At 31.8% G+C, this 27,472-nt stretch overlaps 4 protein-coding genes across 4 annotated transcripts; 3 read left to right on the top strand and 1 right to left on the bottom strand.

The window, feature by feature from the left end:
- Positions 1-3,479: 3,479 nt before the first annotated feature.
- LOC146912071 (putative calcium-binding protein CML13) lies at positions 3,480-8,330 on the top strand. Its single transcript, XM_085718795.1, has 8 exons — positions 3,480-3,606; positions 5,164-5,220; positions 5,568-5,691; positions 5,784-5,820; positions 5,912-5,939; positions 6,314-6,466; positions 6,542-6,644; positions 8,093-8,330. Exons 2-8 carry the CDS (start codon positions 5,218-5,220, stop codon positions 8,155-8,157), a joined length of 513 nt encoding a protein of 170 aa, XP_085574921.1. The 5' UTR covers positions 3,480-3,606; positions 5,164-5,217; the 3' UTR covers positions 8,158-8,330.
- A 1,744-nt stretch (positions 8,331-10,074) lies between these two features.
- On the top strand, positions 10,075-12,324 carry LOC146912070 (bidirectional sugar transporter SWEET5-like). The gene is made up of 6 exons (XM_085720679.1): positions 10,075-10,117; positions 10,285-10,318; positions 10,473-10,741; positions 11,217-11,362; positions 11,916-12,038; positions 12,205-12,324. The coding sequence occupies exons 1-6, from the start codon at positions 10,075-10,077 to the stop codon at positions 12,322-12,324; spliced, it is 735 nt and encodes a 244-aa protein (XP_085576805.1).
- Positions 12,325-16,641: 4,317 nt separating this feature from the next.
- CYP38 (cyclophilin 38) lies at positions 16,642-21,400 on the top strand. The gene is made up of 7 exons (XM_085718789.1): positions 16,642-16,914; positions 18,219-18,509; positions 18,760-18,959; positions 19,527-19,762; positions 20,286-20,428; positions 20,664-20,735; positions 20,850-21,400. Exons 1-7 carry the CDS (start codon positions 16,717-16,719, stop codon positions 21,075-21,077), a joined length of 1,368 nt encoding a protein of 455 aa, XP_085574915.1. The 5' UTR covers positions 16,642-16,716; the 3' UTR covers positions 21,078-21,400.
- A 631-nt stretch (positions 21,401-22,031) lies between these two features.
- LOC146912068 (serine/threonine-protein kinase 54-like) lies at positions 22,032-26,183 on the bottom strand. Its single transcript, XM_085718790.1, has 6 exons — positions 25,674-26,183; positions 23,959-24,080; positions 23,425-23,621; positions 23,150-23,324; positions 22,864-22,998; positions 22,032-22,619 (listed from the first exon to the last, which is right to left on the bottom strand). The coding sequence occupies exons 1-6, from the start codon at positions 25,963-25,965 to the stop codon at positions 22,413-22,415; spliced, it is 1,128 nt and encodes a 375-aa protein (XP_085574916.1). The 5' UTR covers positions 25,966-26,183; the 3' UTR covers positions 22,032-22,412.
- Positions 26,184-27,472: the final 1,289 nt, after the last annotated feature.

The following is a 27,472-nucleotide window of genomic DNA, read 5'->3' as shown; positions in this document are numbered from 1 at the left end:
TTATAGTAATAGACCTAACCATTCCATTCAATAACATTGTCTCATACAAGTTGAACTATAATTAAATTTATATTGACTATAACATATAACTTAGACGCTCATGCTAATATATTATACATCATTAGTGTGGCTTATTATTGATTATCATTGCATGTTTGTTGTTATTTATTTTTTTTTTTTTGAAGGGTGCATGTTTGTTGTTATTGTAGGGTAAGATATATGCAAAAGACATCAAACGCTTTAAAAAAGAGCTATAGGTCAATTTAATAAAAGAGAGATTGAGGAGATGGTTGCTGAAGCTAACAAAAATAGTACGTTACCATAATCATATCATATTCCATTAATCGTAATATTATTAGATATAAAATGTAACCCAATTTCCTAACACGACACCCACTTTAGTTTTCCATAGTATGTTACATTTTTTATAGCATAAGTGTTGGTAATTTTTTCATTTCCATGATTGCAAGATATTTTTTATGCAATGTTTGTTGCTTTACAATGTGCAGACCAATAGGAGTTCGTCAAAATGATGATAACAAAAATAAGCTTTCGTTGCTAGTCATATATAGATTGACTAGTAACCATTGTTTGACTTGACTATATTGCATTGTATATATACATTCCGCCAGAAAACATTTTGTGTATATATTATATAATATATAATAATAATAAAAAGATATTATTCTTTCTGGTTATGAAATAGGAATCCAAATGTTATGTAATGATTGTGTTACCTATGAGTATTAGTGTATAAGACGGAATTTAGGTGTTTAGTTTGGACCAAATGTAAATGGGAATGAACATAAGATAGAGCTTTTTTTGTTGTTTTTTTACCATAATATTGGTACAAAGTTTCCACAATCATTTAATAATGATTAATCTTCTTTAGGGAATTTTTGGGAAAGCAAGATAAATTCTTTCCTTCCAACCATATATTTTTTATAAGGAAGAGTTATGAATCAAACCTCTAACCGCATGCTTAAAAAGCTCAAATCCTTTACCACTTAGACCAATTCGTTGTTGGTCGAAGATAGAGCATTTTCTACCACCCAAACAAAAATTATCACATCATATTATATCGATCATTTATACTTTTTAAAGGTTACATAATCAATGAAAAAAATTCCTATAAAAAAAACTCAACGAAAAAACATCGCCCATTATCAAAATGTTGGTTAGCCTCTTATTACGTTGGCTGATACATATCAAAGGTTTATTTTGGCATGCCACAGTTTGTTTATTCAATATATTGGAAATTTTCTTTTTCAAATTGATGAACCCTAACTTCAAAAACCCTAAATTGATTCTTTCCCTATCACCTGGTTCTTTAACTTTCATCATCACCTGATTCTTTCCCTAAATTGATTCTTTCACTGTTTCAACATCTTGCTCACTTGGTTCTTCATCGTTTTTTATCCTTCTTCTTCTTCTTCTTCTTCTTCGTTCCTTCCTTGTTCTTCATCACTTGGTTCTTTAACCTTCTTCGTTTTTCATCTTGTTTCACCGTTCTTCACTGTTCCTTCCATATCTTGTGAATTTTGAAAACATTGCATTTCTCAAGCTCAAGCCGTCACACCGTATCTCATGGCAGACACGCTAGATGTTAGTGTGAGTTGTTGTCACCGTCTTGGGGGCATGCAGGTTTTATGCATGCATGTGGCATGTTTAAGGTATTTATGTATCTATTATTGTTCTTCTTACCTTCTTCCTCCTTGATTCATTCTTTTTGTTTCTCTGAACTTATGCCATTCTAAAGAAGTTATACAAGTTTTGCTGAAGAAAATCAATGATGAAAAGAAGAAAGCATTCAAGTTGCATAAAAGAGAGGGTGAAGTGAAGGTGAGAATAAAGTTGTTGAAGGGTTTGTGTTTGTTTCTTGGGCATTGGTTTTCATTTTGACGCTTGCATTAGTTTCAATCCTAATCATGAAGTGAGCTGAAATTAACTTAAGGATCAAAAATATAATTTAGTCAAGAAAAAATTTATAAGAATGATAAATTTGTCACTAATCAATAGTATAATTTTTAAGAAGGATAAACTTGTGATACAAAAAAAAAAAAGTAGATTAGGATTAAACAATTAGGTATTCAAATTCAAAGCTAAACAAAAATAAAACCGCAAACTAATTCAAAAATCACAAACCATAAATTAAAAAAAAATTGAATGCTATTGGATGTCCTTTGACTCGGATCAAATTTCGGATTGATTTTTTAAAATTAACCCGAACCAAATATCATATCTATATTTTAACACATATTTTTTGTTTTATTAGTATGATACATTGTTTTAATCTATTATTAGTTGGTTTTTAACTTTTTTAAAATTATTTTCTTTCAATTTTTTTTAATATTATTTGTAAGTGTAATTTAGAGCCCGTTAGTTATAACTTTTTTTAGAAAAAAATCACTTTTTTTAAGAAAATAATCACTTTTAAGAATATTGCATCCGTTTGTTACAGATTTTTAAAAAAATCAGAATCTAAAAAAAATCTAAAAATAGCTTCAAATGAGAAGCTGTTGAGAGCAGCTTCTCAAAAAATAGATTTTTTTAGAGGAAAGAGAAAATATGGATCTAAAGATTAAACTAATTTTGTAACAAAAAAAATCGCTTTTATATAGTTGTATCCAAACAAACTAAATTATTGTTTTGAAAAAGTGATTTTTACTACGGTAAACAAACGCAAAATAGATTTTGATTTTTCATAAAATCTCTAAAAAATAATCTCTAAATTATTTTATGTGAAAATCATTTTTATTTTAATCTGTAACAAACGGACCCTTAATATTTTTTTTTACCATTTTTATGTTTCAAACATAATCAATCATTATTTTTCTGTAATATTAGTCTTAAACAAATTATATAATATATAATGTAATTTGCATCAAACACGATACTTTACCATATTTTTTTTTTGTCAAGTAACATAATGGTTGAAGCTCACATTTTAAATGTGAAGAAACAGAGTGTATGAAGTTCGAATATTAGCTCCTGCATATATTATGTTATACAATGTCTCTACCGAATGAGGTAAGTTCACGGGAAATTTTATAATTTATTGTATGTTTGTTATCACATATGTCAGGATCACTCACAGTAACTCACCATGATTTTGACGCACACACCATAATATACAGCATCCATAGGCTTAACACTAAAAAAAAAAATAGGCTTAGCTATATCTTTTTTAACCAAAAGGTCACCTTTTTTATTTTTATAATGTTTGTTTCAGATTTTTAAAAACCATTTTGTTAAAAATAATCAATTTTAACCCCAAAATGAAAAGTTATTCTAATAACTTTTCCAAAATATTTTTTTTTTCTTTCTAAAAACAAAAAACTCAAAGTGTAAAAGCTTAAAATTTAAAAAAATAATAATATTTACGATAGTAAACAAAAATAGATTCATATTTTTTTAAAAAATCTTAAAAAAAAAATCTCTTGATTTTTTTAACTCAAAATATATATTTTTTTAAAACCGAAACAAATATTAACATGTTTCACTAAACTTAACGCGAACCCTCTCAACTCCTTTTCTCTCCGGCAACGCAAATCTCATATCTCCGGCAATCTCCGGCAATCTCCGGCGTCGGAACCCTTATCTCCGGTAACCTTCTAATGTTTCTTTTTCGATTCATACCTTGTTACCCATGATTTTGTTGCTAGTACTGTTAATTCGCGCTTATTATTCTTCTTCTTCTTCTTCAATGATCTAAGATTTGAAGGCTATTATGTGTTGTTCCTTTAGAATTGAATAATTTGGTAATTTGTATAATCATTGTGAAATGAGATTAAATCATCTATTCAATTAAAAAACAATCATAATCAATGAAACAAAAATTACAATTGTGAAATGTGATTATGAAAATAAGCTGAAAACAACTTATGAAGATTTCGTTAGTCGTTTTCATAAGTTCTCGATTATGTAGTAAGGAGAGTAAATCAGATTAGTGTAGCAAATCACTAGAGGCAGAGCCGAAGAGGAAGACCTAGAAAAGCTATAAGAGAAACTATTAAGAAGGATCTTGAGATTAATGAGTTGGATAGGAATATGATATATGATAGAACATTATGGCAACATTTGTTTCATGTAGCCGACTCAACTTGGTGGGATAAGGCTTGGTTGTTGTTGATGTATATGTGTAGACGATAAGACATATATTTCCAATTTTAGGGTTATGTGAAATTGGCACAAACAGTATTATGTGGGATTTTAGGAACTTTACCATGTTTTTGCCACTCATTTTTCATGCACCACTCAATGGCTCTTAAGTGATTGTTGTATCCCTTAAACATTTTGTTATCTTCAATAGATCAGCAATTTAACAATGCTGAAACTACTTTATTGGGTTCAGATTAAAAAACTCAGTTTTTTGTCATTTAGTTACATTTGCAGCACCATGTTGTGTTTTAGAACCCGAACAAAACTTAGGTGCATTTATGTAGGTGTTTTTTGTATGATTCTTAACTTAAAAGGCATTTTTTGTGATAATATCAACATTTGAGAAAATTATGCATTCTTCGTATGGTTCTTAACTAAGGAATGCACCTAAGTTTTTCCCTTAGAACCCATTCTTGCGAATAAGATATAAATAAAACGGGAAATGAACCCTTTCACATGAAAATTTTGTACTAGGGATATCAAATTTTGATTCTCTAAGACTGACACACAGCTTGAGTTGTGTGTGCTTGTGTATGCCTATTGAAAAACCCATTATCTCATTCGTTGCCATTTCTGAGTTTCTTACTGCCTATTCTTTTTTTGCTGATATACACATATACGGATACACTACTTCATCGTTGTCAAGACTGTTGTCTAGTTCTAGCAAGTAGTACATGTGCGTCAATTGTCAAAAAATTTGCCTGGGTGTCATTCAATTTGTTCTCTATGTATTGCATCTGCATACATACGCACTTCAAGTGTACATTATAATATATCTGCCAACATTTCAAATATCAAATATACATAAGTCATGATGCTCTTGGTGAAATCAGAATCTGATATCACTAGTTCAACTCCATCTTCTCCTTCAGTTTGAGGAGCGGTTAAAGATGTTTAGATGTTTGATGTTGTTTTTTATTGAAAAGAAAGTTGTAATTGACCAATATCTTCTATTCCTGCAATGTTATTTCTTAAAATTGATAAGGTACTGTGTTTTTGTAGGCTTAAATTTATTGCCAATTGTGGTCGTGAATTGGTGCACCAGTCGAAACAACAATGGTATGATATCCTCTTCTCTAATCTTTCCTTCACATCAACAATTCCCTTTCGAATTTGATAACTAACTTTTCATCTTATCCACTACTTGATTCAATTAATTTTTTACATTATTTTCGATCAGCATTTTTTATCTAATGTCTCACCACTCTGAGTTGCTTGTATTTCCTGTTGCGTCATTTGTTTTTTTAAAACTCTTTTTTCATTATTAAAATTTCCAAACTATTATTTTTTAATATCTCTCTATATGAGTAGGTTCCCATTATTTTATTGTATCACATAAATGGTTGAGAAAAAAAAATTCATGAAACAATCATTGACTCTCTTTTGACATGCAATTTCCGTATCAGTCGTCTATACTTAGAGGGGAGTCCAGGAGGTTCAACAATAAACAAAGAGCTCGACACCATTTGACGCCTCAGAAGAGACAAGAGATCAAGGAAGCTTTTGAATTATTCGATACTGATGGCTCAGGTATTACAAGTTCACTTTAACATCAAAGTAACAATGTAGTCAATAATATTATTTCCCCTTTATGCTAATACTTTGACTTTGATGATTTTTAGGTACTATTGATGCTAAGGAGCTGAATGTTGCCATGAGGTATTGTTGTTATTCATAAGGTCAAAAATGTTTGTCATGTTAAATATTAATTGGCTATGATATTTTCATAACATGCCTCTTATTTTTGTAGGGCCCTTGGATTTGAAATGACAGAAGAGGTATTATAAACATCCAAGTACATTCATTTATTCGAATTTCATACGATTGAGTAGAGTTTGCAAGTTATAATTATTTCCACCATTGATTGTTGCCGTGGAAAATTATTCCCAGTATTTTGTAACTATTATGACGAACCGAGCCAGTTCTATGTGTGTTAAAATTGAAGCTAAACTTTCCCTACCCATCAGCTTTTGTTCTTTAAACATTTAGCTGTGGTTTTTCTTCTTCTACTGATTCAGAGATAGGGATTCAGTTGCTAATGAATGTAGAATAACAATGGATTATGTACAACATTGTCAGGATTTTGTGATACCATTCTTTGTTAGAGTTCTATATGCATCTCTCTAATACATAATCCACTGTACCATTTCAGCAAATTGAGCAAATGATAGCAGATGTAGACAAGGATGGAAGTGGAGCAATTGACTATGATGAATTTGAGCACATGATGACAGCCAAAATAGGAGAAAGGGACACTAAAGAGGAGCTCATGAAAGCTTTCCATATTATTGATCAAGACAAAAATGTGAAGATCGTCATTCCTATACATCATTAGTTTTGCTTCTTCTTGATTCTCACTGCATATTTGTGGTCATTGCAGGGTAAGATATCTACAACAGACATCAAGCGCATTGCAAAAGAGCTTGGTGAAAATTTCACTGATAGAGAGATTCAAGAGATGGTTGAAGAAGCTGACCAAAATAGTAAGTTACCTCAGTCATATCCTCGGTAGCTCTTTTTTTAGTAAAACCTGTACATCTCACATAGTTTATTTGCATTGCATTACGTAGTGAACTGGGTGGAGATGTTTTTGCTTTAGGTTATGCTCACATAGTTTTGTTTGTATATGAATAATACAGTGTCATTACTTTGAACTTAACACCTGTATTTTTCTGCTTTGAAAGTAAAGCGTGCACTGATCTTGTTTTTAGTTTTCGTGCTTGAAATTGCTTTTTACCATAATTAGTTTTTTGTTAGCAGAGCCATTGTGTAGGAAATAGTGACTTCTTTTGCCTTTGTGCTCTTGTTTATTCGAAATTATATCTTTTTATCGGCTCCCTTCCCTCATTTAAGGATAACAGTTTTGGTCAATATCTTTGGTCTGAAATGAAACCCACTACTGCCAAGGGTATACATATGTGAGCAGTGGAAAACAAAGGTAAATGGAGAAAACTGAGTTAAAGATTAAAGTGAATATTAGGTTTACAACCATATCACCTGGCATTTACACTTTTTTGGGTACAAAACACATGATATGGTGTTGGACATGAGCCACAGCTGGCTAACAAGGCAGAATAGGGTGCTAATTAGTTGGTCACTAGTCAGTAGTCAGTTACTCTGACAATTTGAGAGTTGGTGTTAGTAAGGATGTAGGGTTACCGTTTAACCATGGATGCGAATACTCGTGCACGGGTCTCATCCTATGGGTCTGGTGTCAATGTTCCAGCAATGGCAGACCTAGGGGTATTTTTGAATGATTACAGAGGAGTTTGTTGTGATTGTTTGTACCTGATGTTAGTCAATATGTAAAGGAAGGGTAGGAGTCATATGGGTGGATCATATTTTGAATATACTTGAATAAACTATTTAAGTTGTATATACAGCAGTATTTATTGAAAAAAGAGTAGTTTGTTATTTCAAAACTAAAGTGTTGCATCGGTTTCATAGTTCTTATGGAGAGTTCAACATGTTATACTATACTCTTGTTTGCTAGCAACAGCTACACCCTTAGATCACTCTGTATCTCACACTGTGCATCCCTCCACACTTAAGTTTTACCTAAAACCACCAAATGAAATGACCACCGAGAATCGCCATGGCCTTTCCTCCGTCGGCACCATGAAGAGCATCCACTGTTAGGTTTAGTTGAACTGCAATTTAAAGATTAATGTAGCAGTTAGAAATTACAGTCCATTGTAGACCACCTATAAGACTTTCCACCTTAGTTGCAGTCCATGTTTGTTGTATGATAAATTTTGAAATATAAATGTTAAGTGTGCGATATAAAACTTTACATTCTTTTTAACTGCAGATTTAGTAGCTAATTATGATTTTCTCATATTTTTTGCACTGCCTATGTTTGATTCTTGGTAATTTCTTCCAATGTATGCGAGATATTTTTACGCAACATTTTTGGTTTTACAACATGCAGATGATCGTGAGGTTGACCCCGAGGAATTCGTCATGATGATGAACCGAACAAGCTTCCGTCACTAGTCAGTCATATGTACATGGAGCAATCTTACCTTTGTCTGGCTTCACTATATTTATAGAAAAATAAGATGAAGTTGTACTTGTGCTATGTGCAAATTGTAGGAATGATGAATCAAATGTTATTTATTTTGATAAGAAATATTAATCCAATGTTGTGAGAGTGTTATCTATGATCATTGATGTATGTATTCAAGGTATCCCAATCAACAATGCACCAATTTATTCCCTAAACAAGTTACCCTATATCAACCTCTCCTAGTGGTAAACATGTCAACCATACCAACTAATGATATAGCAACTATAATATCTCAACTATAAGTTTTCAATAGACACAACACAACAACTAGGAACATTATATCCATCTACTCAAGGAGTTCAAGATCAAATACCGAAGTCCATTTTTTTTCCAAGCATTGTGAATAACTAACATCAGTCCTCCAACCCTCCCTATGAACAAACCAAATCCACAAAGTATCCTTAGTACAAGAACTGTAATGTATTATGTACAACATTGTCATGAGTGTGTGATGCTTTTCTTTTATAGAGTTCTATATGCATCTCTCTAATTGATAATACACTGCACCGTTTCAGCAAGTTGGAATGATAACATTATGGGTAAAAAAATAGGAATGGAATAACCAAATTTACTGAATTTGAAGAGAGTTTAAGCAAACTCGTTTTATCTTATAAGAAATGAACTCGTATACTTGTATGAGTTTGCCTCATAATAAAATAATATTATGAAAAATAAAATATATTTTTTAATCGAAAAATAATATATACATGACAATTACATTTTCTTAAGAAGCTAAATTAGTCCACCTAAATTGATATTAAAGAGATTGAACCTGAAACATTTAAGGAGGAGCACACTCTCATGTCTCAAGCCTATTACATGACAAATACTTAATAACATAACCGCATCAATAATTTAAATTTTCAACTCAATTATAAAATAGAAAATTAAATCACCATACTAAAGTGTCACATTCATACTCATTAAGCCTCTAACATTCTTTTGTAAGGAAAACGAGTCGTACTCGTAGACTTGTTTAAAACTTGTATAAGCAAAGCAAATTAGCATCACGAGTTGGGTAATAATTGAGATTTGAGCCTAATTTTTAAAAGGTGTAAATTATTAAATTTTTCTAGGTCTAACCTAGTTTAACGAGTTAGTTGTGATTCCACTCGAATAAAATCGATGGTAGATCAAACTCTGCATGCAATTTAACTCGAATTTGATATACATGTTTATATATAAACCCTTATTTAAAATTAAAAAAAAAGTGTGTGCACGTGTGTGTACACTATATATTTATAAATAATGATAAAATGAAATTAATATTTTTTTTCATATAAGTTGTTTTTACTTTTTATAAATTATTTTAAAGAGTTTATTCAAATAAGTTGAAAACATATTATAATCAGTTGTTCCATAAAACACAAAAAACAACTAAAATTCCAATTATACATACTGATTTTTTAAAAACAAAAACTAGTTATTAAAACCAAAAGTAAATATGTGATGATGATCACAAAAAATTACTATTTTTCAAAAACAAACTTGACATTTTTACAAAAATAATTATAAATGTGGCTTATAACTAGGAGTTGGGTCTTAACCACCTCGAGGTTGTTCTTTACTGTTGTAACATATGTTTTCGTGGTGTTTTTATTAAGTTGAGTTCTTGTTTAATTAGTTTTATTGTTCTTTACTGTTGTAACATAATTAGTTTGTTTAGTATAGTTCTTTAAACAAAATAAAAATATGGGGGAAAAATCTCTATATAATCATCAGTTGTTTCAATATTCTTCATCATTGGTTTTGAGTCGGATACCAAGTTTCAAGAAAAAAATATATATATTCTTCATCATCGTTGATAAGACGTAATCTATTTTGTATTATTTGTACAATAAAAAATGGTGAACGCTTTAATAGTCCGTGAAGTTTTTGGCCTTATAGGTATTTTGTTGGCATTATAATCAATTTATGCATGAAGAATAATTAACTTTTTATGTTAATCGATTCTTTCATGCATGAAGAATAATTATAACTTTTTATGTTAAGTGATTCGTGTATTTTTTTCCTACATTTTTTTTATTAATGTTTTGTATCAAATTTCAATGCAGGAAATGTTATCTATTTCGGATTGTTGCTCTCACCAATGTAATTAAACTCTTTTTTCTATATTTACTTCATTTTCTGGAAATTTTAATTTTGAAAATGATAATATCTTATTAACTATTCATTGGTTTGGTATACAAATTATACATGTGAATAGTAAAGCTAATGGTTACGAATTATTTGCATATTATTGCACTCCAACTTTGGTTAAAATTATAAAGAAAAGGGATATGGAGGAGTTCAAGTCTGATACATACATAGCAATTGTGTTGAATTGTGCATTTTGGGTATTCCATGGATTGCCTTTTGTGCACCCAGACAGAATTTTGGTCGTCACAAATGTCATTGGACTTAATTTTTCATTTGATATAATCAATGGTGTTGGACTTGTTTTGGGATTTTTCTATCTTACCATATTTTATATATGTGCCAACAACGAAGGAAGGGTACGTATATACTTTCATTGTGGTTATGCATGCCATGCATCATTGCATGAAAATTTATTGAATCAATTTAGGACAATAGTTGGCTACTTACGGAGTGTTCCCACGCAAACAACGTAAAACTAATATCTGCTTGCTTGGGGACCAAGTAAAGGCTGACTAACATATTTTTTAATTTTATGAGAATCAAACCTGACAGCACGAGGTCGACCTCCCGAGTCCTAGGACAGGTTACTCCACTGGGCTGATTTAACTGTATAGGGTTTACTATTGTAATGTAAGACGAAGTTTAAATCTCCTCAGTCATAATTTAAAATGACAATCAGCAGTGTCATTTAGATTAGTAATAATTTTTTCGATTACCTATTTAATTTGAAGTCTCAACAAAAACCAAGTTGCTTGATTGAATGTTTAAGAGTTGATAACATTTCTGTTAATGTATTCATTCCTATTTTTCTCTATACTCACTATTCTTTTACCCTAATTTCAGGAACTTTTCATTAATAAGGCTTTTTTCTTTGGCTTCATCGTTCTTGTAACAATGTTTACACTAGATGATACTAACAAGAGGTCTTTAGTGGTTGGTATTATTTGTGGTTTCTTGAACATAATGATGTATGTCTCTCCTCTTACCGTCATGGTAAGTGACTTCTATATCCCATTTATACTTTATATATTATGTAGAGTCATAATATTATTTTTTTCAAATATGTATTGAAGTTTATTTAAAGAATATATAATATGTATCCACTAAAAATGAAAAATAGTTTTTCATAAAAAAAAATAAAGAAACTACACATACATTCAATCATGTATTACTTCTATAGATATATTTTCATTGTTATTTTGGAAAATAATATCTTATATTATCTTAAAGGTGAGATTTGATTGAATGTTTTGTAAAGAAAAAAAAACTATACGATTTAATTGGTGAAAATAAATTAAAAGGACATCTAATATGGATTCGGTCTAAAGATAAATTTTTCTATTTCAACAAATTTTAAGAAAATATTACATATGCTCTCTATTTTTCATTGTTATTTTTTTTTTTTACCAAAGTTGATAATAGTCCACCTTTGGAGCATTTTTTTTTTAACTGTCCATATTAGATTGACACATAAATTAAACTCTTATTTGTAAAGTATAATTTCACTCCAAACTCATTTTTATGTTATGTTACATATAATGAACAGGAAAATGTTATAAAAACAAAGAGTGTAAAATACATGCCATTCTTGCTCTCTCTAGCTATCTTTCTTAATGGATTGTGTTGGACAACATATGCTCTCATCAACCCCTTCGACATTTATCTCCTGGTAATTAATTATCTCTATATATATATATATATATATATATATATATATATATATATATATATAGATATATATTGTGATTTGATAATTGTAGTTCAATTGGATGGAATATTTTTAATTAATCCATTGTTAATGGCTAATTAATATACATTTGTGTTGAATATTGCAGGTCAGCAATGGTATTGGAGCAATCTTAGGACTTGTTCAGATCATATTATATGTTTATTTCTGGTGCAAGGGAGAAAATAAGAATGATGATGCTAATCATGATTCAAATCTAGCTGTGTAGGTTGCAGTTATAGGCTCTGTTTGGTAAAAATAGCGGATAGCTGATAAGCTAGCTGATAGCTTTTAGCTGATAAGCTAGCTGATGACTGATGACTGATAAGCTAATTGAAGTGTTTGGTAAAATTAGCGATTGAACTAGCTGATAAATGTAAAATTACATAAAAGGACATTATTAATTCATATAAAATTTATACTAAGATATTTGATAATTTAAATATTTTAAATTTAATAAATGTTTGTATTTTATTAAATTATTGTTTTTCGGTAAAAATTTATTTCGATTCAGTTTCCAGTTATTATACATTAATAAAAAAAACTAAAGTTTACGAATTTATTTTAAGAATAAAATAAAAAATAATCAATTCATAAGATTAAAAAAATTGTTAAAAAAACGAAGGATAAAACAAACAAAAAAAACATACGTTACCAAAAAATGGAAACTGAATCGTGGGTTTTAGATAAATTCGTAAGCTCCTGGAAACGAAGGATAAAACCCTTCAGTTCATTTTAATCTTATGAATAAAGTGAATCATGAGTTTTATTCAATTCATACGAAGGATAAAACGAAGGATAAAACAATTTAGATAAAACATACGTAAACATACGTTACCAAAAAATGAAAAATGGAAATTCATACTCTAGTTCCTTCGTTTTTATCCTTAATAAAACCCTTGATAAAAAAAAACGAAGGATAAAGTGGAAACTGAAGGGTTTTTTTTGGTACAAAAAACTGAAGGGTTTTATTCATGTTAAAAAAAAATGGAAATTGAATACGTTACCAAAAAATAAAAACTTGGATAAAGTGTAAATTCATATAAAATTTACACGTTACCAAAAAAAAAAAAAAACATACCCAGCAGCAAGCTATACATACATGGGTTTTAGATATGGTATCAAATACCATACATGGGTTTTAGATAAAGTAAGGGTAAAAATGGAAGAAAAAATGAGAAGCTAAAAGCTATAAGCTCAAACGCTACTTGAAGTAGCTTCTGAAAAATAGCTTATAAGCTCCTGAAATAAGCTATAAGCTCGTTGTAAAAAAGCGTTACCAAACAGAGCTTTTTTTGTCAAACGAGCTTATAAGCTAAAAGCTAAAAGCTATAAGCTCATTTTAATGGCTTACCAAACAGACCCTAGTGTAAATAGGCTAAGTATGTGTTTGGGCCCACATTTTGGAGCTTATGTGTTTCAATGTAAATGTTTAGTGTGCCTATTAGAATATTAAAGTATTAGGAGAAAAAAGAGATAAAAGAACTTCATAGCTCAAATGAATGTAAAATTCACAGGAAAATATATATTGATCAAAAAATGGTGATTGGTGTACATAATACTTCTATTTATAGAATTGAGTAACTGATTCTAACGAATGCTCTTTTCAACAAAAAAAAGCTAACTAATCAACTGATAATCTGATATGAATTCCAACTATCTTAATGGTGTTTAGAGTTGGTAATAAGTCGAGTCGAACTCATTTGAACTTAAATTGACTCGATAATAATGGTGTTTAACTTGAACATTTTTTTTTTCAGATATGCTCCTTTTTTTTTTTTGACATAAAGATATGCTCCTTTAGATAAGTTAAAATAGCATTTTTTATTCCTCCCCACCAAAGAAGGAAGTCCCAAATATTTTCTTAGACCGATGACCTCATTCACCCCCAACATGGAGGTAACAATGAAGCAGCAAGACGAATTAGTATTCTTACTAAAAGAAATAGTCGATTTTTGATAATTGATGACCTAACCGCTAGCTGCTTGATAAGTCTCAAGAATGTAATTTAGCGTTCAGAAGCTATTGCAATGTTGAGCAAGGATGAAAAGTTGGATGTGTAACTAAACATACACAAGTCTTTAAAACTCTTTTTTCGACATACATTATTTTGGTTGAAATTCACTGAATCACTAGGTTCATCAATTTTTGTAAATCTTGCGATACTAAAATGATTCAATCAATAGAAGAATCACCGCATAAAATGTTTTAGAGTATTACGACATGATTTAATATGAGATGAATTTTTTTCTATATATTGCCAATATTCTTTTTTTTTTAAGAAATTAAAATGGGATATATTAACAAGGGCGATGTAATACTCCTTAGTACAAGGTGTACCAAAGGAGCCACCCTGGAATCAAACAGTCATACAAAGAATTTACAAGAGTGGAAGTCAATCGATACCTAAACAAAATAAGGGATCCGACCACCACCTTTGAGAATCATATACAAAAACATTGTTATGAGCTTTTAACCACCATAAGGAGTGGAATTTTGCCTTTTCTAAAAGTTGATCAATAGGTGTTTCAATGTTATTAAATACTCCCTCCGTTCCTTTTTAACTGTCACATTTGCTAAAAAAAATTGTTCCTAAATAAGTGTCACTTTTAGAGTTTAAGAGTGTAATATGTCAATTATACCCTTAACCTCTCAATTACTAAATCTGCCACATTAATTGCATTATTATTTGAGCCTAATCCAATTCCTCTACTCCATCATAAACATGTTTACCGAGGCCACAAAAAAGCATTCTGCTAATAAATACAATAAACCCACTCTTCATTGTTCCAATACATAGAGCTCCACAACTATTTCTCTTTAAATATGTACAGTACACTAACCATACTTATGTTATTCCAAGGAAAAAAAAACACCCAACGTATGAACATGAAAGAGGAAATACCCATGAAACAAGAAATTGCTTTGAACAACAATGAAGAAAAAAAAGTGGAAGGTTCATTGTACAACAATGAAGAAAAAACAGTGGAAGGATCATTGAACTACAATGGAGAAAAAACAGTGGAAAATTCATTGGGTTCATTGGGTAGCATAGAAGAAGAAATAGCGGAAGACTCTTTGGACAACAATGAAGAAGAAATAGTGGAAGACTCTTTTGACAACAATGAAGAAGAAATAGTCGAAGACAGGGAGGACAGATGAAGAAGAAATGGTGGAAGACAGTGAGAATGAAGGACAGTGAGCCATGCATTTACTGTATGTAGTGAACGTGAGCCATGCATTTAGAGTACCAAGGAAAAGTTCAACTAAAGATATAAGGGTAGAAAAGGAAAAAGAGAGCTAATTATGCTATGCCTTGGTTGTAGCAAAATGTCCAAAAGCGACACATATAAAGGAACAGAGGGAGTAACCTGTTATTACGTTCATGTCACACGAGCCACACACAAAGTAGCTAAATCAATTGAAGAAATGACCGTCGTGCCTTTGAGTAACCTGAATAATTATTGCCAATATTCTATAGTATTGCAACATTAGTTTAAAGGATTAATAAATAGTTGATTGATTTAACCCCTAAACCATTTTTCCCCTCTCTCATCGAGTTAGTCCCCATCAACAATACACTAATTAAGAGCCTAAAAACTTTACCCTAGATCAATATCCCTTAGTTGCAACAATTAAAGAGATACATGACAACCATAGTTAGTATAACTAAGCTTCCTTTTGGCTTGACGTTTAGATCACAATTCTCGCGTCTTATTGTCACTTTAACGTGTTTTTTACGAAGCTGAAAATTATAGCTTTAGTCTGGACGTGCATTTGGTGGTTGTCCAGCGTTATTCCAAACACAACATAAGTATAAGTTTTGAACATACACAATAACGAAGAGAACAAATATAAGAAGAATAATATTTGTAAAATCTTTTGTGATAACTTTTTTTCCTTTTCTTTTGGAACAAAAACAATAGTGAAAGAAAAAGAGAGTAAGAAAAAAATGATAGTATGAGAGTTATCCTAAAAGTTATCTCTAAATAATTATACAAATATTATTTCTCAATTAAATCCATTTCTCTAAGGAGCTCAAGATCAAACACCAATACCATTTTTCTCCAACCAAAGATTGTATACTTAAAATCAATTTTAATCGTTATATTCAAAAGGGAGCGACTAGTTCCATACGCGAAGAACCAAAGTTTGAATCTTTGTAGAGAGAGGTGTTTTCATTTAGTATCTTATTTTATCGTAAACAAAGTTACCTCGTGCAAAGAACACATGAAAAAAAAATTAATTAATTAAATTTAGTATTATCATAAAATAATAAAATTGACTTATATATCCACTATTTTTTTTAAAATAGACGAAATAATAATAAACATTAAAATTCAATTAAGTGAAGGAGTCGAAGTTCAATCATCTATCAGAGTATCCAACCTAACAATGTCGATATCATTTGCGGACATTATTATCATGTGGGCCCAATGTTATGTTATCTTATCTAGAGTGTATCAAGATGAATGGATGAAGACATTCCCACCAATATTGTTACATCCTCTTTTACAAAACAAAACATAAACCTCAAACTTTGTTCAAAACCAAACCTTATCTATTATCTATCTATGTTCTAACATCTTCCACTTCCACTGTCTCTTTCTCTCCACCTTCAATGGCATCATCCATCATTCCTCGTCACTACTGTTCCAACTTTGCAACTACGCCCATTTTGTTTCACTCCAATAATCACTCTAAGAGTCTTAATTATCCATTTTTGAATACCAATGTTGGAGGATTTAGTAGAAGTTTCACTACTCGTTGCTCTTATCAAACTCCACCAACCCATCATTCTCAATTTGATCATAAACATGTAAGTTTCTTAAAAAATTGTTCTTTTTTAATGTATGATGTTGTTTCTTTTGTTTGAAGATTATGCAACTGATTCTGAACATTTTTGTTTTATAAGATGCTTTTTTAAGAACACATTTGATTTTGTAATTCTGAAATTTTTTATAACATGTAATTATGAAGATTATGCATTTCTAGGTGTGGAGATATGATACCCCTTTAGCTAATTTTGAAGTTAATGACTTTATCTTGTTTATAATGGATGTTTGGAAGATGAAATTTTGTATTTTTAATGTTTTTTTTTTATCTCATTTATATACAATTATTTTGTTCCACAAAAATGGGGAATGAATTGATAAGAATAAAATCTTAAGCAAGTTAGAGACATGACAATGTATAGAGGATAAGCTCCAATCAAACCAATAGGAGGGTAGAAATTAGAACTGTTGCACTTGAAAGCTGATTTGATTGAATGGGACCTGCATTTCACCAAATATACTCAACGACTTAGATTTGAAAGCATTGTAAGTCTTAGGTTTTTATATCGGGTCTAACTCATCCTTACTAAACTGCCTTGTAAGATGATAGATGCCTCTCAGCATATATAGCCTCCTCAAGCCTAGGACTGGACATCTGGAGCATGACCCAAGTGGTCCGATAGTAGGTTGGCCATCAGATCTTTGATAGGCTCTGATATCATGATAGGTTTTTATATTGGGCCTAACTCATCATTATAAAACCGACGTGTAATGTGATGGATACCTCCCATTTAGTTATAGTGGGTTTGTCTAACATGTACAATATTGCACATGTTAAAGCAACTAAAAGTAGCAACTTTTTATTGAAAAACAACAATTACTTATTGAAAAGTTATATATTTAATATAAAATGCACAAATTTCAATACAAACTTACTATTTTTAACTTCTTAACATGTGCAAATTTGCACATGATAGAAAAACTCTTATTTATAAACATATTTTCAGGTCATATTTCATTTAATGTAGGGCTCTCAAGAATAAGTAAATGAATAATGCACAACTAATGGCTTGTTTTGCACTTTCGCTCTTATGATTATTTGTCAGATGCTTCAATATACTGTAGTACTTTTAAGAAATACTGAACATTTGGGAATCATATACATAGCCTATTTCTTAAGTAGTTAAATGTATAAACTTCTTTTACTCTTTTGTTTAGTTTTAAATTAGAAACATTCCATGTACTTGATTGTTATTCTTTAACTTGTCTTCTTATTTTATAATGAGACTTGAGATTTCTGCTATTTATGATTCGAATCGCAGAGCTTATTGTGTAAATTTTGGTGCAGAAAGGAAAGTCGTTTTGCTTAAAGCAATGCGCGATATCTATAGCACTAGCAGTTGGGTTAATAACAGGAGTTCCTACGTTGGGGTTGCCTAATGATGCACATGCAGCTAACCCCGTGTTACCTGATCTGTCTGTATTGATATCTGGACCGCCAATTAAGGACCCTGGGGCATTGTTGAGATATGGTCTTCCTATTGACAATAAGGCGATTAGAGAAGTTCAAAAACCACTTGAAGATATTACTGATAGTCTCAAGATTTCTGGAGTCAAGGCACTCGACTCTGTCGAAAGAGTAAGATTCTTATTTTGTTGTTCAAAAGTTTTACATTTAGTATGCGTACTGCGTACATGAGGTGTTAGCTCGATGGTAAGAGTTTTACCTAGTAAGCTCAAGGGACAAAGTTCAAGTCCCTTCAGAGACAGTTGTAAAACGACTATTAGTGTCTCCTTAATAAACATCTCCCATGTAGATTGCGATCTTCTGTGTTTCTTTTTTCTTTTCTTTCTTTAATAGAAACTGAGTTATTTCACATGGGTTGCAGAATGTGAGACAGGCATCTCGAGCTCTCAAGCAAGGTAAGACGTTAATTATATCAGGTTTAGCTGAATCAAAGAAAGAACATGGAATTGAACTGCTTAATAAGCTGGAAGCTGGTATCGATGAGTTTGAACTGATACTACAAGATAGGAATCGAGTCGCTGTGGCACCAAAACAGAAAGAACTTCTTCAATATGTTGGAGGGTGAGTATCTTAATTGCTAAATCACCTGCATAAATCGCATAAATACCCTATCCTTCCATCGGTGTTCTCAGTGAGAATAAGAAGGCTTTATTTTTCTGAAGAAATAGGAGACGGGTTTCTATAAGCATTTGATTTAATCTATCAAGAGTACTATAGTCATTAAATGAACTATTAGCATTAGCGCAAACCTATTAGGCCAAGTCCCAAAACCTTGACTAAACATCTACCTAGTCAACGGGCTAGGCTATTGGCCGAATCACTGGATCACTAGTTGAGTTCTTCTCATTATATGACCAACTGCACCTAAAATCTCAATTTCAGACTTACTATGCACCTAGTAATCACGTTTAGTCAATCAGCCGATGAAAAACACTCATTTTGACAACATGATTTGTTTGTGGTCTCTGGATCACTAGTCTAACGAACCGACAAAAACAACGATCCTCCTTCTAACAATGGAAGATTGAGGAGGACTTGGAAAATTAATCTTGTAGAGAAAGATTTTTCTCATATAGAACCTTTCATTGACTGCAGCTGAGATGTTCCTGGGGCATTGCATTTCTGCAGTGTTGAAGAAGACATGGTTGATGGATTTCCATATGAAGTGCCTGAGGAATACCGAAATTTGCCTTTATTGAAAGGGAGAGCAGCTGTAGATATGAAGGTCAAGATTAAAGACAATCCAAACTTGGAAGAATGTGTTTTCCACATAGTTCTTGATGGTTATAATGCCCCTGTAACTGCTGGCAATTTCGTTGACTTGGTAGAAAGACACTTTTATGATGGCATGGAGATCCAGAGAGGTAAAGATCCGATCTTTAGTGGACATTTATTTTTCTGTCTTTTGATTTCCCTTGTAGTTGTAGTTGGTTTGGTTAAGAATGTTTTAGACCTTTTACAACTATCTTTTAGAATATATTTGGGCGTTGTTTCCATAAATAGCTTAACTAGCGCTTATCATATAAGTGCTTACCTATAAGCTATTTCTTTAATAAATGATAAAATAAAGTCAAATTGTTTTTTTAGAAGCTATAAGCTGATTTCGTTATCTATCTTGGAGAGCTTATGGGAATAAGCTGAAAACAGCTTATGGACATGTCATAAGTTGTTTCTATAGGCTCTTCCAGTAGATAAGCTCACAGAAGTCAATCCAAACAGATCCTAGATCATCAATACTTCATTTGTATGTGATTGAAGCGGCATTATCTTGTACCATTACTGAAATATGTAATTTAGTATATGGAATATCTAGAATAGGCTCTCTAGTTCTATACATTTCACCAAGATAGTCATGTTTTGTTTTCTTTTCATCTTTTTTTTGTGCAGCGGACGGGTTTGTTGTCCAAACCGGTGACCCTGAAGGTCCTGCCGAGGGTTTTATTGATCCAAGTACAGAGAAAACAAGGACTATACCTTTAGAAATTATGGTAGAGGGAGAAAAGGCACCTGTTTATGGCGAAACTCTAGAGGTAATACATATATACCATGAAGATCACATAACCCTATGACTTGTAGACTTATATCTTTTCGATGAATTCTTATTTGTTTCAAGTAACTTCAGTTTCTTCCAATCTTTTCCGCACCTTTTTGTATTATCAGAAGAAATAAGTGTTGCACTACTATAAGTTTCTTGCATGAAGTTTCACTTTATTACATGTTGAACTTTGTTTTATAATTTTTGAACCCTCTGTCTTGTTTGGACAGGAGCTTGGTCTATACAAGGCTCAAACAAAGCTTCCGTTTAATGCATTCGGAACAATGGCGATGGCAAGAGATGTAAGAGTATATTCTTTGACATGGCTTTCTTTAAGCATGCTAATCTTTTATCTTTCTTTCTGTAATCTTGAACAAATATACCCTTAATTTACTCCCTTTTATATGTTTGAGTAGGAATTTGAGGACAACTCTGGCTCTAGCCAAGTATTTTGGCTATTGAAAGAAAGTGAGCTAACTCCAAGCAATGCCAACATATTGGATGGTAGATATGCAGTTTTTGGCTATGTAACAGAAAATGAAGATTTCTTAGCAGACCTTAAGGTTGGTGATGTCATAGAATCCATTCAAGTTGTTTCTGGTTTGGATAATTTGGTGAATCCCAGCTACAAGATTGCTGGTTAAGGATCTTTATGTTTTCTGGCTATTAAATATTGCGCACGAGTATTCGTCCGACGTGTAGTTCGACCTTCAATGGTTACTGGAGAAGTAGATTTTTACATCCAGAATCTAGCATTCAGTTAAGCAGGTTGAGATATATTATGTTTTTTCAAGGCTTGTAGCTATTATTCAATCAATTCATCAATGAAATTGTGACTGTTTTGTGAGGAAATTGTTGTATGTAGGTCATTCATGTACTAGAGCTATTCATATGAGAAGACATAATATATACTATCGGTGTAATTTTTTTTTTACATTGTCAATCATAATTGTTTTTTTACCAAAAAGTATAAAATTATGTTTTCCCTATCAATGTAGTTTTTCTTACATTGTCAATCATAATCGTTTTTTACACTGTCAACTAATAATCGTTTTTCGGTAACAATTGTTCGACTTCAATTGTAACTGCTTTCAAAGTCACACATAGGAATGATTGTGATTTGTCGGCAGGGTACACTTGTTTACACTAAACCAATCTTAAACTTTTTCTTTTTGAAAGACGTTGATACTTTCCTATATTATACATTATTTCATGCGATGTATCTTAGTTTCCGGAAAAAAAATCCTGTATCTCGTATTCATATCCAATTTTAGTATCATTCATGTCATTTTACACATCCCCTGAGGTTAGGAGCGTCAACCAGTTTCTTCCAAAAAAGGTACGCAAAAACTCGTCAACGATGCATGCTTATTTTGTTTTTTATCGTACAAACGAAGCTTGGAGTTAGGCCTAACTTAATTCAAAAACTAACTCAAGACGAGGATTGTTCAAACCTTGTAAAGACTACTTTCATCATCTCTTAATAAAGACTTGAAAAAGAAAAAACTAAGCAACACAAATATAAACCAACTTTCCGTGCATGAGCAAATCCAGCCAAAACAAGTCTAGCACAATGGTTGATGTGCAGTGTCTGCGAGTGTTGTAAACTCCGAGGTACTGAGTTCGATTCATATTCATCAAAAACAGATAACATCAAATGGAACCATGAGGACCTTGATATTAGTGTTGGAACAGTCCATGTTACTACTATCAAGTGTTACAACTTACATAGAGAAACATATTATAAAAATGGTTTGAATGGAAATGAGGAGTACAAATTAGCTTTACAAAAATTATAGCCTAACAAAGTAATTGTAGAGCTCTTCATTAACTATGCCTTTCACTCACTATTTTTTTGGTGTTTTCCATCTTGATTCTTCCTTCTCTATTCTTAATACAATGAGATAAAAACAAACTGCTTATCGCCGGTTTGCTCTGCGGTCCGATGTTTAAAACATTCCTTGATAGTGAAAAATATTTCAAGGTCCTCTATACCTGCGGAAACATAAACAACTTTGTTGCTGATCAAGAGGGATCATGCCTCCACCCTTTGAAGTGTCAATAGCTTCCAACATGGTGACAACTTCATCCATCTCCGGTCTCTTATCAGGATTAGCATCCCAACATCTTTTCATCACATTTGCGAGTGAGCTTGGACAACATCGCGGGATCTCTGGCCTTAGATTCTGCAGTAAAAATAGCCATTTTGGATTATCAATACTCAACTTTAGACATCATAGAATTTGTATAATGCCTAAGGCCCGTTTACAGGTCGAGAATATAACATTCTCAAATTTGTTTCAAATTTTCATAAAATACTACATCAATTAAGCACTTATCAAACACAATATAGCTGGTAATAATTCCTGGTAAAAATTCCCAAGATGTGTTAATTTACGATGGTAAATCCGCTTAATATATTTCACTTACCTGTCTTACAACGGCTGATGTTACTTCTGAAAAACTAAGGTCAGGATATGGCATGTCACAGCAGTATATCTCCCATAAACATATGCCGAAACTATACACGTCGCATTTTCTATTGTATGCACTGCCATTTAGAACCTGAAAATATTTCTTCAGGTAAGTATAATATACAAAGTCTCTAAAATCTGAAGCAATTCAAACAAATCAGGAACTATGCAAGTCGAGCTAAATAATAACGCAGACAGCATCGATGCATAAGATTGATACTTTCTATGGAAAATGCATGTACCTCAGGAGCCATGTAACCAAGGGTTCCAGTTTCACCAGTCATGTCATGAGGATTCGAAGCTTCGATACGAGCTACACCAAAATCAGCGATTTTCAACGTCCGTGTCTTGTCTAGAAGCATGTTTTCTGTTTTAACATCTCTGTGGACAATCTTCTTCATGTGGAGATAACTCAACCTATATAAAGTAAAAAAAAATGAAATTTTTTTAGGATTATAGAAAGAAATTTTTTCATATTAATTAAACTTATGACATAGATTAGGCATATGGATTGGACCCTCTTGCAAGGTCAAGAGCTAGTTGAACAACCACTTTAAAAGCCAGCTTCCTTCTTCGGTTTTTAATTAGATACGACTTCAAAGCACCACCAGGACAATACTCAACAACAACACAACATAGATTACTCGGCATTCCTATATGACCGGTTTCTGTTTGAATCTGTAGATCTGATGTTCCCATTGTTGCACCAAGAAACTGCAGAATGGATTTGACATTAGGCGTGAATAAGAAAAACTCGAACATGAATGATTGAATCTAAGGAAAAAGCCTAGCAAGAAGCAGCATTGCAAGGTGCAGAACAATCTGAACTTCACACAATATTTTTCGCCTTAAATGTTTGATTCATAGTAGCGAATGAAGGACATAAACTGGCCATAATACGCTATTCACATTATCTTCGACACTACAAGATAAAGAGAAAACATGGTTTAATAACTAAACCATGTTGTCCCTTTGTCTTGTATTGTTATACTATTAAAAGCGCAATTATGTCTACGATGGTTTAACTCGAAGAAGAAACCCGAAATATTACCCTGGTTACGTTAGGATGGTCAAGCTTGTGCCATACGGCAACTTCTTGGGTAAAAGCCGCTCTCAATGAGGCTATTTCGGCATCCGACCGATGGCCCTCCTCCCCCCAATCAAGGAGCTTAACTGCAAAAACAAAATGAAAAAACAAGTTGCTTAGCATTGAATCATCTGAAGAGTTAACAAGTTCAACATACATCAACCTTAAGATAATAATGTTCTGTTTAGAAAATCATGAAAAACATGAAAACTTAAACAGGGATTAGTATTATCGATGAATATTTTGTATGAGTCAGAAATGTATGAGGCATCATAATGACATGTCATTACAAGACAATATTTTCAATTTTCATTTTTCTTTTTATTTTTATTTTTAACCAGGTGTCTATCAGCAATAAACAGAAACACATGAAAGTTCAAAAAAGGAAAGAAGAATAATGAAGTTCATGGACACAACTGTCAAGTCAAGTGGTTCTTGTGAATTCTAAGAAAGAGAAAAAAGAAGGAAAAAAAAGGCAAATGATACTCAATCTTGTGAATCACATGATTTTTAAATTTTGATCTACAAAGTTCCAAAATTGCGGTGGTCCACGATCGATAAAAATAACTGAAGTCTATCAACTTACATGGTTCTTTAAAGAACTCAAGGAAATAAAAGACAGCAAAGTATGGACTCATGTCTAACTTAATTTTACAATGAAAAAGAGCAGAAAATATGGACTAATAAAATCACAATAACAAGTACTTGACATAGTTGAAAAAACTGCAAAACTTAACACTAAAACATCATTTTTAATTCAAGCAAACTCTTCAATCCTTTATTATACTTTCATTTCAAGACAAGACCACAAACAAATAGGAGTGTGTTTTCCGACAAAATAACGAATAGGAGTTAGTTACATAAAATTCTATAAGAATCACTTGTCTATATGCAAATTTCGGAAACAAAATTGTTTTTGATGTCTTCTGCGAGTCCGCGACAACAACACAGCCTTCATTGAGGCTGCATCAGTCTCATTTGACTACGATTTTCTGCAATATCAAGAATCATTGCGTGACTACCAAAAAAAAACTTGTCTATATGGAATATTAGCATTTAGATTGGCTTAAACTTGCTACACATTTCATGAAGAGGGGACACCAACAAGTACATGAGCTTCTCCAAGTGAACAAATTTGCCTCTTGCATAAACAAAAGTGTATAAGAAATGAATGGAAAAACACACACTATTGGGTATGACTCATAGTTTCTTGATAAGTGGACATGTCCACTCGAGCTAGCGAGTATTTAAACACAAGTTGTAATCTATAAACCTTAAGTTTGTATAATTGTAATTAGTCAGAGACAGACACAATTGGCCGAACTCCATGATCAAATATCTTGTAACATGATCAGAGTCGCTATTCCAATACAAACACAAACAACAAGTGTGCATGCTCTTTCTAGAAAGAGTTACACAACAGTTTGTACATGACTGACGATTTAAGTATTGCCGATTGACCAGACAAACCAACATGAATCTTTTTAGTGTATTTTGTTCTCACTCGCACGCTTTCTAAAAAACTTCTTAGAATTATTCCAAGTCAAACACATTTAGCCATGCAGTTCTTCTTGTTATGTGAGATAAGAAAACAAAACAAAACAGAACAAAATATCCACCAATGCCAAAATAAGAAAGAGAGTACAATGCATGAAAGTGAGAGAAAAAAAGACAAGTACCAGCAACATCTATGCCATCATAAACACCACGGTGAACAGTACCAAAAGTACCACGAGCAATGACAGTTTTGATAATAAGTTTAGAAGGATCAATCTCCCATTCTTGTCTATTTCTTGTATTACTATTAGAAGAAGATCTTCCAACTTCAACTTCACCACCTTCATCTTCTTTCTCCTTATTCTTCTTCTCCATAGTCCATGCTCTACTAAGATGCCTTTGTAATTGTTCATCTAAACTCTTCAGATCTATTTGATCTGCTCTCACATATCCACCACTCTCACTCTTCTTCATTTCTTCAACTCAACACACACAAAACATAAAAAATACTTATATATCACAAAAATAAAAACAACCCTTTATTTCTTTTGCTCCTAAAACTACTTTGAAGCATTAAAAGTTTCAAACTTTGGATTCATGTTCTTGGTTTGAACAAATTTTCATTGGTGGGTCAGTAGTTTGTGTTATTTTGTTTTTTGTGTTGTGTTCTATTTACTATGTGGTGAAGACATAAATATAATGTAACAAAATCAGAAACATAAATAAGTTGTTTTTGTTTGTTTTTTTTAGATTGTGTTTGTGAATGTGAATCTCTCTCTCTCAATCATCCATGTGGGCACATGGATTTTGCCTGAACACGACGTGTGTTTTGTGACCACTTTTGTCTCAATTTATTAAAACCAAAGATCTTTCTTTTTGTGTATGTGGCTTTGCCTTATTGGGTGATGTTTGGTTGTTATATACATATGACTTAGTGCCATGAAACACTTACGTAGACATCAGATATGACATTGACACGACTTAATGCCATGAAACACTTACATGGACGTCGGATACGACATTGACATAACTTAGTGTTGTTAAACACTTACACAAATATCAGATACGACATTGACACAATTTGAACAAATTTGATTGTAATCAAATGTGTTGATGTCGTACATTGACATATATCGGACAAGACACTAAACTTGTTTTCAATCAAAAGTGTTGGTGTTATAGAGCTTAATGCATGTTTGCTTGGGTGCACGAAAATTGATTTTAATTACATGTAAGTTGAATGTAAAGTGATTTATGTCTAATAAAAGTCGTTGAAAAACAAATTACAATTAAAAATCATGTTTAGATTAAAAAGTTACAAATTTTAGTTTCAAGTTAGAATCAATTATGGAGATAAAATCAATTGTACTCGAGAACAGTCAATCATATCAAAATCAATTGTACATCCATCATAGTCAATTCTAGCTATTCCAAATGTGGAACCAAACTTAGATTCAAATTCAAATGAGCCTCACTAAAATTATGTAAAGCCTTCATGATTTATTTCTTGTATGGTAACGTGCTGAGTTTTACCAAATCATAGTGATCTACCATGATTTTACAAAAATTACACCATGCAGTTTCAATAAAATTGTGGTGTCATTCTGATTATGTCTGACCAATTACCATATGTTTAGTGGATAGATTTAAATTTCAACAAATTAAATATAGGGTTGAAACAAGTGTTAAGTGTGCTGCTAGCATTAGATCTGATGCAAGTGAATAATGTGCGGTGTAAATCATGAGATATCTGATTGATTTTTAGTTATAACAAAAGACTAATTAATTGATGTGGACATAATGGTAATAGATGACAAAACTCTATCTCTTTCTCCTTTAAAAAAAAAAAAAAAACTCTATCTCAAAATTTAATTGCTCCTTTTTATATTTATATTTATTATCTTTTCTGTCTCCTTTTTTCTTAATTTGTTTTATGGGATTCACGGTTGTTGTACCTTTTTCTTCTTCCTATATTGCTATC

The sequence above is a fragment of the Medicago sativa genome, chromosome 6 (assembly GCF_051527215.1).
Source record: "Medicago sativa cultivar Bolivia chromosome 6, Bolivia_mono, whole genome shotgun sequence".
Lineage (NCBI taxonomy): Eukaryota > Viridiplantae > Streptophyta > Magnoliopsida > Fabales > Fabaceae > Medicago > Medicago sativa.
The sequence above is the reverse complement of the archived record's forward strand: the minus strand, read 5'-3'. Positions and strand labels throughout refer to the sequence as shown.

Excerpts from the sequence above, each read along its gene's own strand:
- LOC146912071 (XM_085718795.1), top strand. Across the intron at positions 5,940-6,313 it reads GATTTGAAATGACAGAAGAG|CAAATTGAGCAAATGATAGC; the intron begins GTATTATAAACA and ends GTACCATTTCAG. Across the intron at positions 6,467-6,541 it reads TTATTGATCAAGACAAAAAT|GGTAAGATATCTACAACAGA; the intron begins GTGAAGATCGTC and ends TGGTCATTGCAG.
- LOC146912070 (XM_085720679.1), top strand. The coding sequence starts at position 10,075 with ATGGTGAACGCTTTAATAGTCCGTGAAGTTTTTGGCCTTATAG. Across the intron at positions 10,742-11,216 it reads AAGGGTACGTATATACTTTC|TTTTCATTAATAAGGCTTTT; the intron begins ATTGTGGTTATG and ends AATTTCAGGAAC. Across the intron at positions 11,363-11,915 it reads TCTCTCCTCTTACCGTCATG|GAAAATGTTATAAAAACAAA; the intron begins GTAAGTGACTTC and ends TATAATGAACAG.
- CYP38 (XM_085718789.1), top strand. The coding sequence starts at position 16,717 with ATGGCATCATCCATCATTCCTCGTCACTACTGTTCCAACTTTGCAACT. Across the intron at positions 16,915-18,218 it reads CTCAATTTGATCATAAACAT|AAAGGAAAGTCGTTTTGCTT; the intron begins GTAAGTTTCTTA and ends ATTTTGGTGCAG. Across the intron at positions 19,763-20,285 it reads TGGCATGGAGATCCAGAGAG|CGGACGGGTTTGTTGTCCAA; the intron begins GTAAAGATCCGA and ends TTTTTTGTGCAG.
- LOC146912068 (XM_085718790.1), bottom strand. The coding sequence starts at position 25,965 with ATGAAGAAGAGTGAGAGTGGTGGATATGTGAGAGCAGATCAAATAGAT. Across the intron at positions 24,081-25,673 it reads TGATGGCATAGATGTTGCTG|TTAAGCTCCTTGATTGGGGG; the intron begins GTACTTGTCTTT and ends TTGTTTTTGCAG. Across the intron at positions 23,325-23,424 it reads GCTCTTGACCTTGCAAGAGG|GTTGAGTTATCTCCACATGA; the intron begins GTCCAATCCATA and ends TACTTTATATAG.